General features: G+C 35.7%; 1 protein-coding gene across 4 annotated transcripts in view; it reads right to left on the bottom strand.

The window, feature by feature from the left end:
- The window catches only part of LOC107664412 (P2X purinoceptor 1), a 16,033-nt gene extending 1,664 nt beyond the window's left edge, over positions 1-14,369 (bottom strand). For 2 of the 4 annotated variants that reach the window (XR_001631451.1, XM_016454974.1), the window contains exons 1-10: positions 13,612-14,369; positions 8,983-9,127; positions 7,301-7,372; positions 5,971-6,043; positions 3,839-3,926; positions 3,002-3,082; positions 2,415-2,556; positions 1,514-1,662; positions 1,089-1,179; positions 941-1,006 (exon numbers count right to left, since the gene is read on the bottom strand). Coding sequence is in view for 3 of the 4 variants with exons in the window: in XM_016454974.1 (XP_016310460.1) it covers positions 941-1,006; positions 1,089-1,179; positions 1,514-1,662; positions 2,415-2,556; positions 3,002-3,082; positions 3,839-3,926; positions 5,971-6,043; positions 7,301-7,372; positions 8,983-9,127; positions 13,612-13,748 (1,044 nt within the window). In the remaining variant the exon portion in view is untranslated. The remainder of the gene's footprint in view (positions 1-940; positions 1,007-1,088; positions 1,180-1,513; positions 1,663-2,414; positions 2,557-3,001; positions 3,083-3,838; positions 3,927-5,970; positions 6,044-7,300; positions 7,373-8,982; positions 9,128-13,611) is intronic. The other 2 variants (XM_016454972.1, XM_016454973.1) reach the window with 2 other exon arrangements.
- Between the last annotated feature and the right edge of the window lie 880 nt (positions 14,370-15,249).

Raw genomic sequence — 15,249 nt, 5'->3', positions numbered from 1 at the left:
ACAAAAAACGTAACGTTTTCCAAACCAGGACGACAGTTCCAGTAATCGGATGTTTTATCTGAGCAGTTATTTAGTACAAACGCACCCGTGGGTGAACAAGCCATTTGTCTTGGCTTCTTTTCAAAATGTGTCTGACTCTTTCATGAATGCTGGGGTGGTCAGGCTTCATAAATATCACTTCAGTTTCACTCACTCTCAGCGAGTTGAGAAACAGTCTTATTCTCTTCACTTTTTTTATTTGTTTATTTTGTATAAAGAGAATCCATATTGAAGAAATATTGTGTAATTTTCTTTTTTTTTTTTTTTTTTTTTACATTTTTACAAAAGGTTCTATTTCAAATAAATGCTGTTTGTTTAAACATTCTATTCATCAAAGAATACTTAAAAAAAATATTTCCACAAAAATATTAAGCTGCACAACTGTTTTCAACATTATTAATAAGTTTCTTGAGCACCAAATCAACATATTAGAATGGTTTCTGAAGGATCATGTGGCATTCAGCCTGGCCATCACTGATAGATAATTTTATATACCTGCGATTTAACAATTTTCAAAACACTGCTGCTTCTACTGTATTTTTTATCAAATAATTGCAGCCTTGGTGAACATAAGAAAATTCTTATAAAAGCATTAAAAAAATCTTACTGACCCCAAACTTTTGAACTGTAGTGTATTTGTTTATTTATTGCATTTTTAGCCACAGAGTATCATAGTGGACTAATCAGATTGAAGTACTTCAGAGAGCTGTGTAATATACAGTAGTTCCACATTAATGCATCTTTTAATTTTTACATGGATGGTACAGCACAAAAGATTTTTACATCTGGTATCATCTCCTTCATGACAGTAGGATCCAAAAGATGGAGTAAAAGTAATTGAGGACATTTTACCAGGTATCTCTTTATACAAGTATATAAGTTTATTCTCTGTGACACTCACCACTCCAAAGATTCCTACTCCTGAGCCTATAGCGGTCAACGTAGGGATGATATCAAATTTTCCTGCCTGCAAGGAACAGTTGTAAACAAATGGAAATGTGCATGTCCCATAACTTCTTTGTGAATGATCCATAAAAAAATAAGCTTACCCGTCCATGAACAATGATGTCTATCCGTACACCAAACACCTTCATTAGCGTTCTCTTTTCCACCCCATTCTCCACATAATATTTAGCATATCTAAAACAGACAGTATCACATAATAATTCTAGTAGTGAATCCACTTAATATATTCTTAAAGTTCTTCAAAACCATTTTTAGTAATTCTTTTACAGAACCCATCAAAGCTCACAGGCTCAGGAATAATACAGTACAGCACCACTGACCTTTTCTCATTTTAGCTGTATTAAATGAACATGAATATTGACCATATTGAAGTCTTTTCACTGCATAATCACAGATCACTTGGACAATATACATTTTCCTTGTCTCTTGCTTCCACAGGACCGCAGAGTAGTCTAATTAAAAAGTCTGTTGTTTTCATAAGGTGAATGGGTTAAACCTTCTTACCCACCTAAAATTGTATCCCAATGATGGTTTCTCTTCTTTGTCCTCATTTTTCCCCGTTCCATAAAGACCATAGAATTCATACTTTGGTTTGCAGTGTCTGATACTCAGGTCCAGATTGCAGTCCCAGTCAATGAGGACTCCTATAGCACCACCCTAACACATCACATGGGAAATATCATGGAGATTATCATCTCATGCTTCTGTAATCTTCTCCAGATGTCAAATATTTCACTACAATAATAATACTCTTGTATTATAAATATATATTATTATATTATATATATTGTACTATAAAACATAATAATGGGGGAAACGAGCATTTCCAAACCATGGGCTCCTTGGGGTTTCCTTCACATTTTTAGAGTAGTCTTATTAAAAGCTTAATATAATATAAATATTATATTAAAAAACTTAAACAGGTCATTTTGGGATAAAGTTTAAAATAAGAAACTGAAGTTGTGAGTCAACAAGTCAGTTATTCAATTTTAAATTTTAAAGTCACAATTACAAGATATAAAGTTACTATAGTGAGAAGTCACAATTGTAAGATATATGAGAAATATAGTCACAATAGCAAGATGTAAAGCTGTAAACATTGTATGGCAAAATCACATTAATAGAACAAAATGAAAATCTCTTCAAGATTTGTTGAGCACAGACTTATTTTACTGATTATTTTTTACTTATTTTGCCGTTATTCAGACATTCCCTTGGAAACCCAGAACAAAATACTGTAGTCTACAATTTGACGACATGATTCAAAATCTTTATTAAGTTTGTAAACTATACAATTCAATACATCAGTCATTTGGAAGTCATCCTAATTACTGGACTGAATGCATGTTTTAAGAACAAGTGTGAGTGGGTGTGTGTGTATTTACAATCATTGATGACAAAAAACCTACCACACGAGCTATCTCTGAGAAACTGAACCCAGAACGCTCAACAATGTCTCCCAATCTGAAGATAGGACACAGTGGATCAGTCTTGGGATGATACAAACATGTATTGATGTAACTCTGATTCACACTCTCCACCAAGTTACTCCTAGAGAGAAAAAAAAAAAAAAAAGAGGGAGGAGAACTTCATCAATTAGACAAAACTGATAAAACTGTTGCATTTTAAGCCTGGCCTTCAATAACATGTAAAGTACCATATTGGTATGTACTGTACTAATGTTGTTACAGTATGATGCTTATTGCAAATCCACTAAAATTATTATTGATGTCAGAGAGACAATAAGCTTTGTTTTTTGTGTATAAGTTATTTAATGTGTATTTTCTTTTTTTCACAAAAAATTATTTGGAATGAAACAATAAATGCAGACTGTCTTTAGAACCACAGTAAACCACTGGATTATAGGAAAGGCACATTCAAAATAATCTTTTCTAAGTTAAATAGTTCCTTTTTATTTCATCCTCCTTCGTCCGAATTTACTTGTTAGGTTTTGCCAGTATACCACAAGGAAAATTTGGAAAATATAGAATTTTACCTTACTACATTAAACTGGCGAAAGGTAATCGAGTTTTTGATGAACAGTGTGTAGTTTTCTGCTGTCAGCAGGACTGGAGGGCTACGGAGAAATATAATAGAGGGACAAAACAAAGTTAAATGGATCAGACCAAGACTGTAGGCTGATTCAAAACAATTTTGAATACAATCTGTCACATGCTCCAGGTATAAACATACTTTTACGTTTAAAGCAACCGTCAAGTGAAATTTGATTCTTTTGTTTAGTTTCCAAGATTTCTACACAAACATGAAGTTCAAGTCATTCAGGAATGACGAGTATTTGCTTTTTTTTTTTTTACAGTATCTATCAATTCATTATGGTTTAACTATAACACATTGCTGGTCTATGGGCAACCAAACCTTTTTTGGTGGGCTTATAATTTAGTGAAAGTGAAAGTGAAGTGACATGTGGGCATTTAACCCATCCACACACACAGTAGTGAACACACACCCGGAGCAGTGGGCAGCCATGTGCTGCAGTGCCCGTGGAGCAGTTGGGGGTTTGGTGCCTTGCTCAAGGGTCTCACCTCAGTCATGGTATTGAAGATGGAAGAGAGCGCTGGTTATCCACTCCCCCCACCGACAATTCCTGCCGGACCTGAGACTCGAACCCGCAACCTTTGTGTTACAAGTCCAACTCTCTAACCATTAGGCCACAACTGCCGCAAATTTAATTTAAAGATGCCACAAAAAAACAACAAAAAAACAACAACATCCAATAATTGTAGTCCAGGCATGCCACAATAACGGTTACTGTTTTACACACCATGTGATCGATTCAATTAATCAACAACAATAATAAAATAAGCATTCATACTCTGGTATTTTACGGTCATCTTCAACTGGACACCAGGAGTAGATCTCACAAGTACTTGTATCGTTTATACACCTGCCCGTCATGTGCCCTGAGAGAGACAGTAATGCTGTTAAGTGAAGAGTAGAGTATAAGAGCTTTGGTGTTGATCAGAACAGACTGAAACAAAACAAGAGAGCCCCAAAGAGAGATGGCAGGGTACATCGTAGGATCCAAAAGTCTTATGTCCCTTGTGAAAATGCTTAGATTTTGCATTTTTCTAATTTAATACCAATTTACATTTACCCTTACATATATTTAGCCAGGTTTACAATCCAGGTTTAAATAACACTTTGAATCCCACATTTCCTATATGGGTTTAGACTTTTGATACCCACTGTATATGCACAAACACACACATACACAAACAATGTCGTACTTTTGATTTACTCTCAGCACAAGAATGCACACTTCAAAACTGGTATTCAGAGACATAGTTTTCATATAAAAATTTTTACATTTTAAAAGTATTAAAATTTAAAAGTATAAATTTTTTGGGTAGAAGACTGTCAGACCATGTTAAAAGCACTAAGATAAAATCAAATAAATTTGTTTGGTTGATACACATCCATTTCCATTAGTAACTGACTGTGAGATTTCAGTGAGGAGCTGCCATGACTTTCATGTTACTAAATTAACTTTTCTCTGAGTTAATGAGTGTGAATGATGATTCTCTCAGTCTAGTTATTTAGGAATGCTTTCATCAAATTGAATTTTTGTCATATGTTTGTGATTTCAGTCTGACTCTTTTAACATTTACATTCACACACTTGCTTTGGTGGTAGAATAACATTGACAAACTTTTGTACAACCATTAAAATACACAGTGTAATCATAAAATATGACACATCCCTTGTGTCACAGAACATCAAATATATATCAGAGACATGATACAATAAGCATGAAATGATATGCAGTCTGAAGCATGGCATAAACAACAAGAAGGTTGTGTGTTTTCAAGAAAAACAACTGTGAATTTGACCCTGAATTCACAGGGTCAGTATTGTAACAAGATTAAGGAAAATATGTGTTGTATGGTGAAGTTTGTTGGAAGTTTGTGCCATTTGCCCATGACTGGAAGTCAGGGCACTTTGAATTTCTGCAATATGAGATAGTGCTGTTTACTTACGTCTGTATTCCTGGAGTAAATCGTTCTGCTAGGCTGCATGTGAAACTGAGTCAATATTTGAGTATTTGTGACCCACACAGAACTCACGATATCAGTCAGTAATATGGGTTTGACTGTATTTTTCGGTTTTAAATCAACTTTTTGTTACGTGTTTATTAGCTATTGGCGTTTCAATTAACAATGTTGATTGGGTTTAATACCAACTACTACTACTAAGCTTTGCCAGTCCTTTATTTAACATGAGTTTAAATTTATGTTTGGGTAGCAGTGGAATAAGTTTGCGTAGCTCCTGTTATAAATTATCAAATACAATTTGGAGAATGTTTAAAACTGATTTCTGAATTTAAAAAAAATAAATAAATAAAAATGAGTGAAGATATGGAAAGTTTATTTTAAAAATTCAGTTCTTAAACATGTTGCTGCTATATTAATTAGTATTCATTTAAAATTGGCAAAACAGCTGTATAGAAACTGCTAGTCACACCAAGTAATCTGAATCTGGATAAGAGTCCTGTGGAACTCTGGGAATTACAGACATCAGTATAAGCATGGGGTAAAATTCATCAAAGATGTGGAAAGCTAAGAAAAAGCCTTAGAGAATGAGAGCAAAGCATGTTAGTCATGAATGTTGGTGACTTACGGAGACGACAGCATGGATGATGTGCAGGTTTGTCAGTTAGGAGAGTAAGAGTTCATTAGGCCCCCTTTGATTCTGAGTAGAGTTGAAACCAAATGCTTACGTGCAAATGCACCAATTTTCTTAACCCATGATCATTTGAATTCTGCGGTACATATCTTAGATCGATGGTGCATTGATTTAGTTACCAGTCAGGGTCAAAGGGATTATACAATGGCCATGAAAAAACACTCAACAAGTGAGTTCCTCTGCCCCTGGCTGCTAGTGATGTGAAGTTAGTCTGCTGCGCCGGTGCCTTCTGTCGGAACAATGAAATGGTTAAAACTTTACCATTTCCCATACGTTTGTATTTGCCCTCATCACAGTGTGCGTCAGAAGTGCATTTGTTCTTCCCATCTGGCAGCTGAAATTCACAAAGGAAAGGAAACACACTTTAATGGATATTAGTGTTTAATTAAGCCCCAAATGGCTTGTTGAAAATATGCAAATGTGAGATCCAAATGAGACGGGATGCACAGAAGGGGCAGAATAACCACAAAACTCAATTCTTGAGACTCATTTGTTTAAGCAAATCTTTGCAGGTAGGGCAATAAAGTCAAATAGAGAGTCAAGTGAAAGTCAAATATGACTGAGGTAAACCAAGAGCAGGAAAATGAATGAAGAGATGGTACAGGAAATTTAGTCATGTTACTTTGCTGGAAAGTAACAGATTGTATCGCAGGTTATATGCGTGTTTGCCAAGGACTATGGGGGAAATAAGTGACACTTTCAGTTTCTTTTAAGGATAATAAGGATAATAATCCACTTTCTGTATTTCTTTAACACGTCATTTTAGATTTAAATTAACCTTGGGTGGTTGACAATCAACCACACTGTAAAATGTCTTTGCCTTGCATGTATTAAGGACTGAATTAAGTGCTAAAATGCATTGCACTTTGATTTTGGCTTACTGGTACATTGCAACTGTTGTAAAAGTTAATAAATTTTAATATCATTCTAAAGTGTCACACACCATTACAAACATATCAGTTTAGCTTTTGCCTTGGAAAACACTAGAGAATTGTGACTGTACATAATATGACCGGACTATTTTGTATTTTATGCATTTTAATGAACAATGCTATAAATCTATTGAAAAATATGCACTAATGAAATGTAAAAAAAACCTGATTGTCTTTGTACAGTATTTCAGCATTTACAAAAAACATTCTGATGAACAGGACAACCATAATTGTGACTTCTTATTATATGGGAAACTATATTCAAACTAAACAAGCATGTACGCCCTCAGATTTTTTAAGTGAATGATGAATGCAAAAAATAAATAAATAAATAAAATGTTGATTTGATCACAGTTTTCCATGCACACTAAATGAAACCTTCACTACTAGTTTTCAATTGATTTTAATTCATTTATTATTTATTATTCATTATTCATAATTTGGATTAAGTTTTAGTTTGGTCTCGAGCCAGGACTGCCTGGTGCATGACGGCCCTCGCCCCTTATTTCTGAGAAACCGGCAACTGTATTTTAACTGGGGGGAAAGATAGTCAGGATATGACTCATATAGATATCCTAGAGAAATAAACAAACAATTATGAGAGCCACGCTTATGAAAGCCAATAGAGATGAGGGAAGGAGAGAAAGACATTTACCTACCTCAGGACATTTGTCCTGTTTCTGTCCCACAGTGGCAATGTAGTTCGTCATCACAACAAAAGACGAGTCACCCTGGAAAATGGAACAGAAAGGACTTGAAGGCTTACACATGACCATATGTAGTTTCAGTCTCTAAGCTCAAACCAGTATGCGGATGGCTACACAACAGAGTGCCAGAGTGCCATGTTGAATTTACAGTACATCCTTTGTCTATTAGTGGTTGCATAAGAAATGGAGTTTTTGAAACTGACTGAGCTTGCTTGACTTCAGGTTACTGTTTTTGACACCCCTGCATGACATGATGAATGTACTTTTTCAAACCAAAACCTAAACCGTTTAACCTCAGCCTTAAATAGTCTGAGTGTCATTCCATCTCTCATGTCTCTGCTCTGCTAGCACTGTTAGCTTAGTGGCAGCAACCTGTACTCAATAACACCAGTGATTTATTTATAAAGTGGTTTTGTGCAGAATCTTAGAGTAAGTACAGAAATTATTCTAATATGCCGATTATCAACATTAAAAAGTTGTTGTGCTTAATATTTTATGTGGAAACTGAGATACATTTTTTCAGGATTTTTGATGAATGAAAAGTAAAAAAACAGAATTGATTTGATATAGGTAACATTATAAAATGTCTTTACCATCACTCTTGATCAATTTAATTTTCTGTGAGGGCTGTGTTTAAGGTTGGTGGATAGAATATACAGTTTGTACAGTATAAAAATGTGTGTGTGTGCACAAAAGCGCTGATATTTGTTATCGTGATGAACATTTTGATATTTGCTTTTTTGGATGATATTATTTGACTCCAAGTAGCTCCTAGAGCCACTCCTTTGATTGCTGAGTGATGACGTGTTTACTTTTCTGTCAACAGTCTGTCGCTTTCTTATTGCACTGGGTGCTTTCTGCGAAATAAGTTCACATTCTGAAACTGCTGCAGGCTGTTGGCATAAAGTAAATAATGGCAGACATTTTTTATTTATTTAAAAAAAAAAAACTTTACAAGAAATTTACAATCACGTACGGTGTCATATTGTTTAAAGTATTACCCTTCTAAATAGTGTCACAATATAGATGTTTACTTGCTGTGACAATGTCAGCACTTTCTCAGTCAGGGTGAGAATAACCCGCGTGTGTCTGCAGATGTTTACACAATAAGAGTAGAGTACGTTTATCTGTGATTAGGCCAAATTCACAGCCATAATGACTCTTATACCAATATAAGCATGTTTACACTCAGGAAGCATAACATGAAATTTAGTGGATGGACAATTACCATTCAGTAGCCTACATCTGCATTCAAATACATACAGTGGGTACGGAAAGTATTCAGGCCCCCTTAAATTTTCAAAGGGTCTGAATACTTAGGACCATGTGATATTTCAGTTTTTCTTTTTTAATAAATCTGCAAAAATGTCAACAATTCTGTGTTTTTCTGTCAATATGGGGTGCTGTGTGTACATTAATGAGGAAAAAAAATTAACTTAAATGATTTTAGCAAATGGCTGCAATATAACAAAGACTGAAAAATTTAAGGGGGTCTGAATACTTTCCGTACCCACTGTATTTCTTCATTTTTGAAATAATAATAAAACTAAAGAAAAGATAATGATACCCATGTATATAAATTAGGGCTTCTGAAGTTTTCAGTTCTGAGGCCAAAATGAGGAGACACAACCCACCTGTTCAGGAAAAACATAATCAGCTGCATCCCATATCCGCTCCTTTTCGCTGATATTTGTGAAGGACACTCCCTTCATCTTGGTGAAGATGGAGCTTATGGCAATATCTACTATCTGGTAGCCTTTCTCATACATGAACACCCACCTAAAAAAAGCAAAAAACAATTCATGACCCGGTCTGCTATAACCAAGCTGCAGTCTGAAGATATATAGAGAGATATATATATATATATAGAGAGAGAGAGATATATATAGAGAGAGAGAGAGATAGATATATATATATATAGAGAGAAAATAATTACATTTTGTTGCTTTGCAGCCTGAAATGAAGATGGACGTTTTTGTTTAATCTTGCTGTATTTACTTACTTGATTGTATATTAATTTGACGTTATTTTGCCCCATCCATTTTTCCTTCTATCCTGACAAGTGCTTCAGTCCCTGCTGCAGAGAAACACCCCCATAACAGGACATTACCACCTCCATGCTTTACTGTAGGAATGCTGTTATTTGGATGGTGAGCTGTATTGGATTTCTGTGAGACATATCGTTTGGTGTTGATGCCAAATAATTACATTTTAGTCTCATCTGCTTCTTAATCTTCAAGGTGTGTTTTGGCAAAGCTCAGTCGTGACTGCATGTGGCCTTTCTTGAGGAGTGACTTTTTTTTTTCTTGCAACCCTCCCATACAAGCCACATTTGTGGAAAATTGATGATATTGTTGTCACATGCACACGATGACCACTCTTTGTCATAAATTCCTGCAACTGCTTCAGAGTTGCTGTAGGCCTCTTAGCCTCTCTGACCAGTTTCCTCCTGCTCTTTCATCCAGTTTGGAGCGACGTCCTGATCCAGGGAGGGTCTGTGTTGTACCAAATACCTTCCACTTCTTAATAATAGGCTTCACTGTGCTTCTATGAATTGATAAAGCCTTTTAAATGTTTTTGTATCCATCTCCTGACTTGTGCCTGTCCACAACTTTATCCCAGAGATCTTTTGACAGTGCCTTGCCACCCTTTGCTTCAGTTGCACTACAAAGGACTGAAATGCTCCAGGAAAGCTCTTTTCATGCTGAGCTAATCAAAATGACAGAGCTGATCACAGCTGAAAGTCAAATGGCTTTGTGTACCAGTGAGAAGGTGATTAGCAACACCAGATTGAGTTTCTGTGTTTTAATTTTTTTCTGACATGTTGGTGTTACATCTTTCACTTGGATGTTATAAGTTGCACTGAGTAAATACAGCTGGATACAACAAAAACTGTGTCCGTCTTCATTTCAGGCTGCAAAGCAACAAAATGTGATTGTTTTAAAGGGGGATGATTCTTTTCTATACCTCTCTATTATCCACATACATACATTTCATGACAGCCATAAATGAGGGTACCTTTTTCACAAAATGCATGGGATTAAAACCAGCAAATTACTACAAACTATTCATTTTCACTGATTTAATTCTTTGATACAGTGTTACACACGTGAAATATTTCATTGATTGTCCACTAACATATTCCTGTTGTTGACATTATAGAAATTATTTGTATTATATTATTTGTATTATTATATGATTTTAATATTATTTTCAGAAACATCTGATGTTTCTTCTTTCTTCATTCCTTCATTCTATTCATGAATATTCACAGCACACAATTTGTCAATATTGAGCTTAATGTGCCAACAGAGAAAAAAATGCTGGTTTTTCGATTTTTAAATTTAATTTGATCCTAATACCTTTCACTCAGAACTGCTATTAGTTTCATTTTTATTGGTTACTGATTGACAATAACAATACAAAATATATTTACATTTACATTTACATTTAGTCATTTAGCAGACACTTTTATCCAAAGCGACTTACAAATGAGGACAATAAAAGCAGTCAAAATAAAAGCAGTCATTCAACCAGTGCATTATTCTTTTCAAGTAAAAAGCATATACTGAGTCCTCATGATATGCACAATTAAACTTGCACAGCAGTTGGAAAACGATTAATATCATAAGGCTATGTTTTATAGTTTGCATTTTAGAATGTGTGCATGTGTTCAAACAGTATGTAGTTGAACCACCTTGTGTCATATAAAAGTAGGATGAAGCAATAAGATTTTGGCCTCATGCCCTCTAGCAAGACACGACAAACAGTATCCTTCCCTTTGAAGCATGACTCTCAGTCTTATCGTATGACACACCTAAAGATGAAATACTGCTCCACACAGACCAAAACTAATACTATAGCAACAGTTTATCGACTTGATCAATTTGTGTTTCATTCAGCTAACCTGACTACAAAGACAAACAACTTCCACATGACAGATAACAGAAGCACCATCCACTTTTAGCTGCACAAACACCAGCTGTAGACGACATGCAGGTTTTTAGTGTTTAATGCTTTCTAGCTTTGAATACCCAAACAAATACCTTTGTCATCCTGCTGTAATTTGGGCCAGAGCTGCATTTGATTCATTAAGGGTGGTCTGCTGATGTTCACTGATAAACTAAAGTGAGTAACAGAGAGGGATGAGAGAGCAGCACACTCTCATGCTGTTCTATGTGATCACTGACATTAAAGTTTAATACAGTGATGTAACACCTTGTAGAGATCTCTGGGACCTTGTACCCCCTAAATAGGAGACAGCAACGTATCACAGTATATTACAGCCACTTTTCCAACTGTGTTTTTGCTCCAGTGGCTTTATATACTGCACAGTAGTCATTGATTTCAAGAGAAGCGCAACACACATATTCAACGTTCATTTGGTTACTTTAAATGCAAATTTTAGAGCACACAAAGGACACCCACATAATGTGTTAACCATAGGCGGAGCGTGTGTAAGGCCATGGGGACTTGGTGTAAAAATGCCACTAAATTGGACAAAAATGCCCCTGCACAATCAAATTAAATCTATTACGTCTGTTGCTAACAAAGTGAATATGAATAGACAGTGTCGATTGTGGCATTAAATTGAGATCTGCTCATGTTGCACCGTATTTCATTTTAGGCGTTTTTACAGCTTTTAACTAATCACACACAATTCTGTTGAGCTTAGGAATGCAATGTCCAATCAGAGGCGTTCAGATGAGTCATTGTTGAAACAGATCAGTTTTGTTGAGTGCGCGCGCGTTCGCTGACTGAATTCCGGACTCTTGCAAATTCTCTCATCATAAACAACAAAGCGCAGATGGACGTACAATGTAAGTAAGAGATTCATTTCACAGTGTATGTGATTATAACGATAGTTTTGTTTTTTTGAAAGTGCTTAAACTCGCGATAGATCAATGTTAGTGATAATGTCACTTTCTATATATAACTTATTCGCTGTTTGAATAACCGTGGAAAGGAAACGTTATATAATTATCAATTTCTAACATTTTTATTAAATTGTAATCACGTTAAATACAAATTCAGTCCCATTAAACATTTTTTTTAGCCTACATGACACCCATGTCTGGTCCTTGCCTAAAAAGACGGGTTTATGATGTTTAATACATTTGGCTGCTTTTAGCCTTACCCTGGAGTTGGTTCACCCTCCGCCTATGGTGTTAACTGATGCTCAATGGGTTGCACAATACAGGTTTGAATTACTTAAAGGGTTAGTTCACCCAAAAATGAAAATTAGCCCATCATACGTTATCCGCCCGGAGCTGCTTCCATGTAGGACTGTTGGTGCAAGCTACATTAAAGTGATGATTACGTTTTGAATATGGATATTTTTCTTACAAAAATGCATCGATTCGCTACAGAAGGCCTTTGTTCACCCCTCAGAGCCGTGTGAGACACTTTTTTTTTGAATGAATGGGCGCTTTTTATTTAACTTCTTTTGGACTGATGCATGCAACACCCGCTGAGTGGCATTAAACAGCTTGAAAGATCAAAGACAATTTTTAATATAACTCCGACTGGATTAATCTGAAAGAAGAAAGTCATATACACCTAGGATGACTTGAGGGTGAGTAATTTGTGGGCTAATTTTCATTTTTGGGTGAACTAACCCTTTAAGAGGAAATGAGCAGTGTTTGTCTGGACTTGACTGTTGTAAAGGTTAACATCTGCCAAAGTCTGCTTTTTCTCCATGAATGACTACAGCATGACATTTTACCGCTCAAATTAATGTTTGCTTTTATAAACATGTCTGTATGCGACACTCGTATCATGAACATCGCGTAAGTGAATCTTTTACACAGACGCCACGTACATCCAGTTATCTAATACATACTGAGGGCCAGCTGTTAGTTCTATGACTGGAGATGAGCTGTTGCTATGTTATTAAAGCTATAAGCCATTAAATCTAAATGAGATGCAATAAAAAAAAAGAAAAAAAAAGAGCATACTTTTAAGCAAATCGAGCACATAAAATACATTTCAGCTTATTCTAATTTTCTTCAGAAATGTGTGTCCTTTCTGAAACAATAACAGTTTGATGGTGTGCTGCTAGTTAGACTAAATGCATTATCTTAAATGGTACATCATGACAGCCCTTAACTGTTCAGTTCAATATAAGGCTCGAGCCGTTAGTTTGTTTGCATTCTGTAAATTTTTTGCCCTTGTTGAAGCATGTTCCGTTCAGTTACTCATGCTCACTGATATTTGTCTGCTTTTCTGTTTCAGATTTTTAAATAATAAAATAAATCTCTTACCCAATGATGTAAGCTAGAACACCCATTTGGATGATTCGGCACACAACTGCAACTCTTTTGTTCCTGACCAGAACCTGTCGAGGAGTTTCGTATTCAAAGAAGAAGTTTGAAAACGTTCTCTTTATTTGAGATTTCATTCTTCTCGTTGAAAGAAAAGGAGTTCAAAGATGTGTTATATCCTCCTCTCTGTCTTCACAAGGCTCTTGTTCACTGGTAAGATGTCTTGGTAAGCACTGTAAGATGTTTATAGAGTGCTGTAATCTGACTTCCTTGCTTGCCTCAACTTTATCGGTCTCTCTCTCTTTCTTTCTCTCTCTCTTTTAAACCAAACACTTCTCAAAGTAAACCACCCACTTTGCGTTGTCTTCATCCCCCCTCTTATGACTGTAGCGCAAATACATGTACAGGCGGATAAACTTCTTAAGGGAGGAGTAGCGACTTAGAGTCCAATTGCAAATAAAGGCTTAATGTCCACCGCACATCTGTGACATGCCTGAAACAGCCTTCTCTCTCTCTCTATCAGCACTCTTCTTGCGCTCTTTGGCCACTGCCTTCCTGAATGACTGCTAAAGATAAAACCCAGTGTTCATTTTACTGTATTTTCACATAGTTTCACAGGATGATTCTTATAAATGTATGAAGCACCTCAGTTCCAATTGCTTTATACAGTTATGGACCACCATCATACATCAAACATCAAACCAGCCATTCTCTGCTATATGACAATAAGAATTGTATAAACTTGTTAAATCATCTAAACCAACAACATGTATGTTAGATCCTATACCATCTAAGCTACTAAAAGAGGTGCTTCCAGAAGTCATAGATCCTCTTCTTAATATCATTAATTCATCATTGTCACTAGGATATGTCCCAAAATCCTTCAATCTGGCTGTTATTAAGCCTCTCATTTAAAAAACACAACTTGATCCTGGAGAATTAGTTAATTACAGACCAATCTCAAATCTCCCTTTTCTGTCAAAGATACTTGAAAAGGTGGTCTCCTCACAACTATGTTTTTTTGTTAGAGGAAAATGGTCTCTGCGAGGATTTTCTAGTCAGGATTTAGACCGTATCATAGTACAGAGACTGCTCTCATCAGAGTTACAAATGACCTGCTCTTATCATCCGATCATGGTTGTATCTCTCTATTAGTGCTACTGGATCCTAGTGACCGCAACATTTGAATAGACTAGAAAATTATGTTGGCATTAGTAGAATTGCATTGGCATGGTTCAAATCATACTTATCTGACTGTCATCAATTCGTAGCAGTGAATGAAGAAGTATCATATTGTTCACAAGTGCAGTATGGAGTACCAAAAGGCTCAGTACTAGGACCGTCAGCTCTATATTTTTTTGCGACCCGACGAAACATACCAATTCATAAAACTAACAGAATGCAGAGCTGATATAAAAAACTGGATGACTAGTAATTTCCTACTGCTAAATTCTGAAAAAACAGGTGTTAATTATCAGACCAAAATCCTCTGCATGTACAGTAATAATCTAGAACACTGTCTAACACGTGATGGCTGCTCTGTCAATTCTTCGTCATCAGTTAGAAACCTAGGTGTGATATTTTATAGCAACCTTTCCTTTGAAAGTCATGTTTCTAGCATTTGTAAAACTGCATTTT

This window comes from Sinocyclocheilus anshuiensis, unplaced genomic scaffold (assembly GCF_001515605.1).
Source record: "Sinocyclocheilus anshuiensis isolate Anshui unplaced genomic scaffold, SAMN03320099.WGS_v1.1 scaffold351, whole genome shotgun sequence".
NCBI lineage: Eukaryota > Metazoa > Chordata > Actinopteri > Cypriniformes > Cyprinidae > Sinocyclocheilus > Sinocyclocheilus anshuiensis.
The sequence above is the reverse complement of the archived record's forward strand: the minus strand, read 5'-3'. Positions and strand labels throughout refer to the sequence as shown.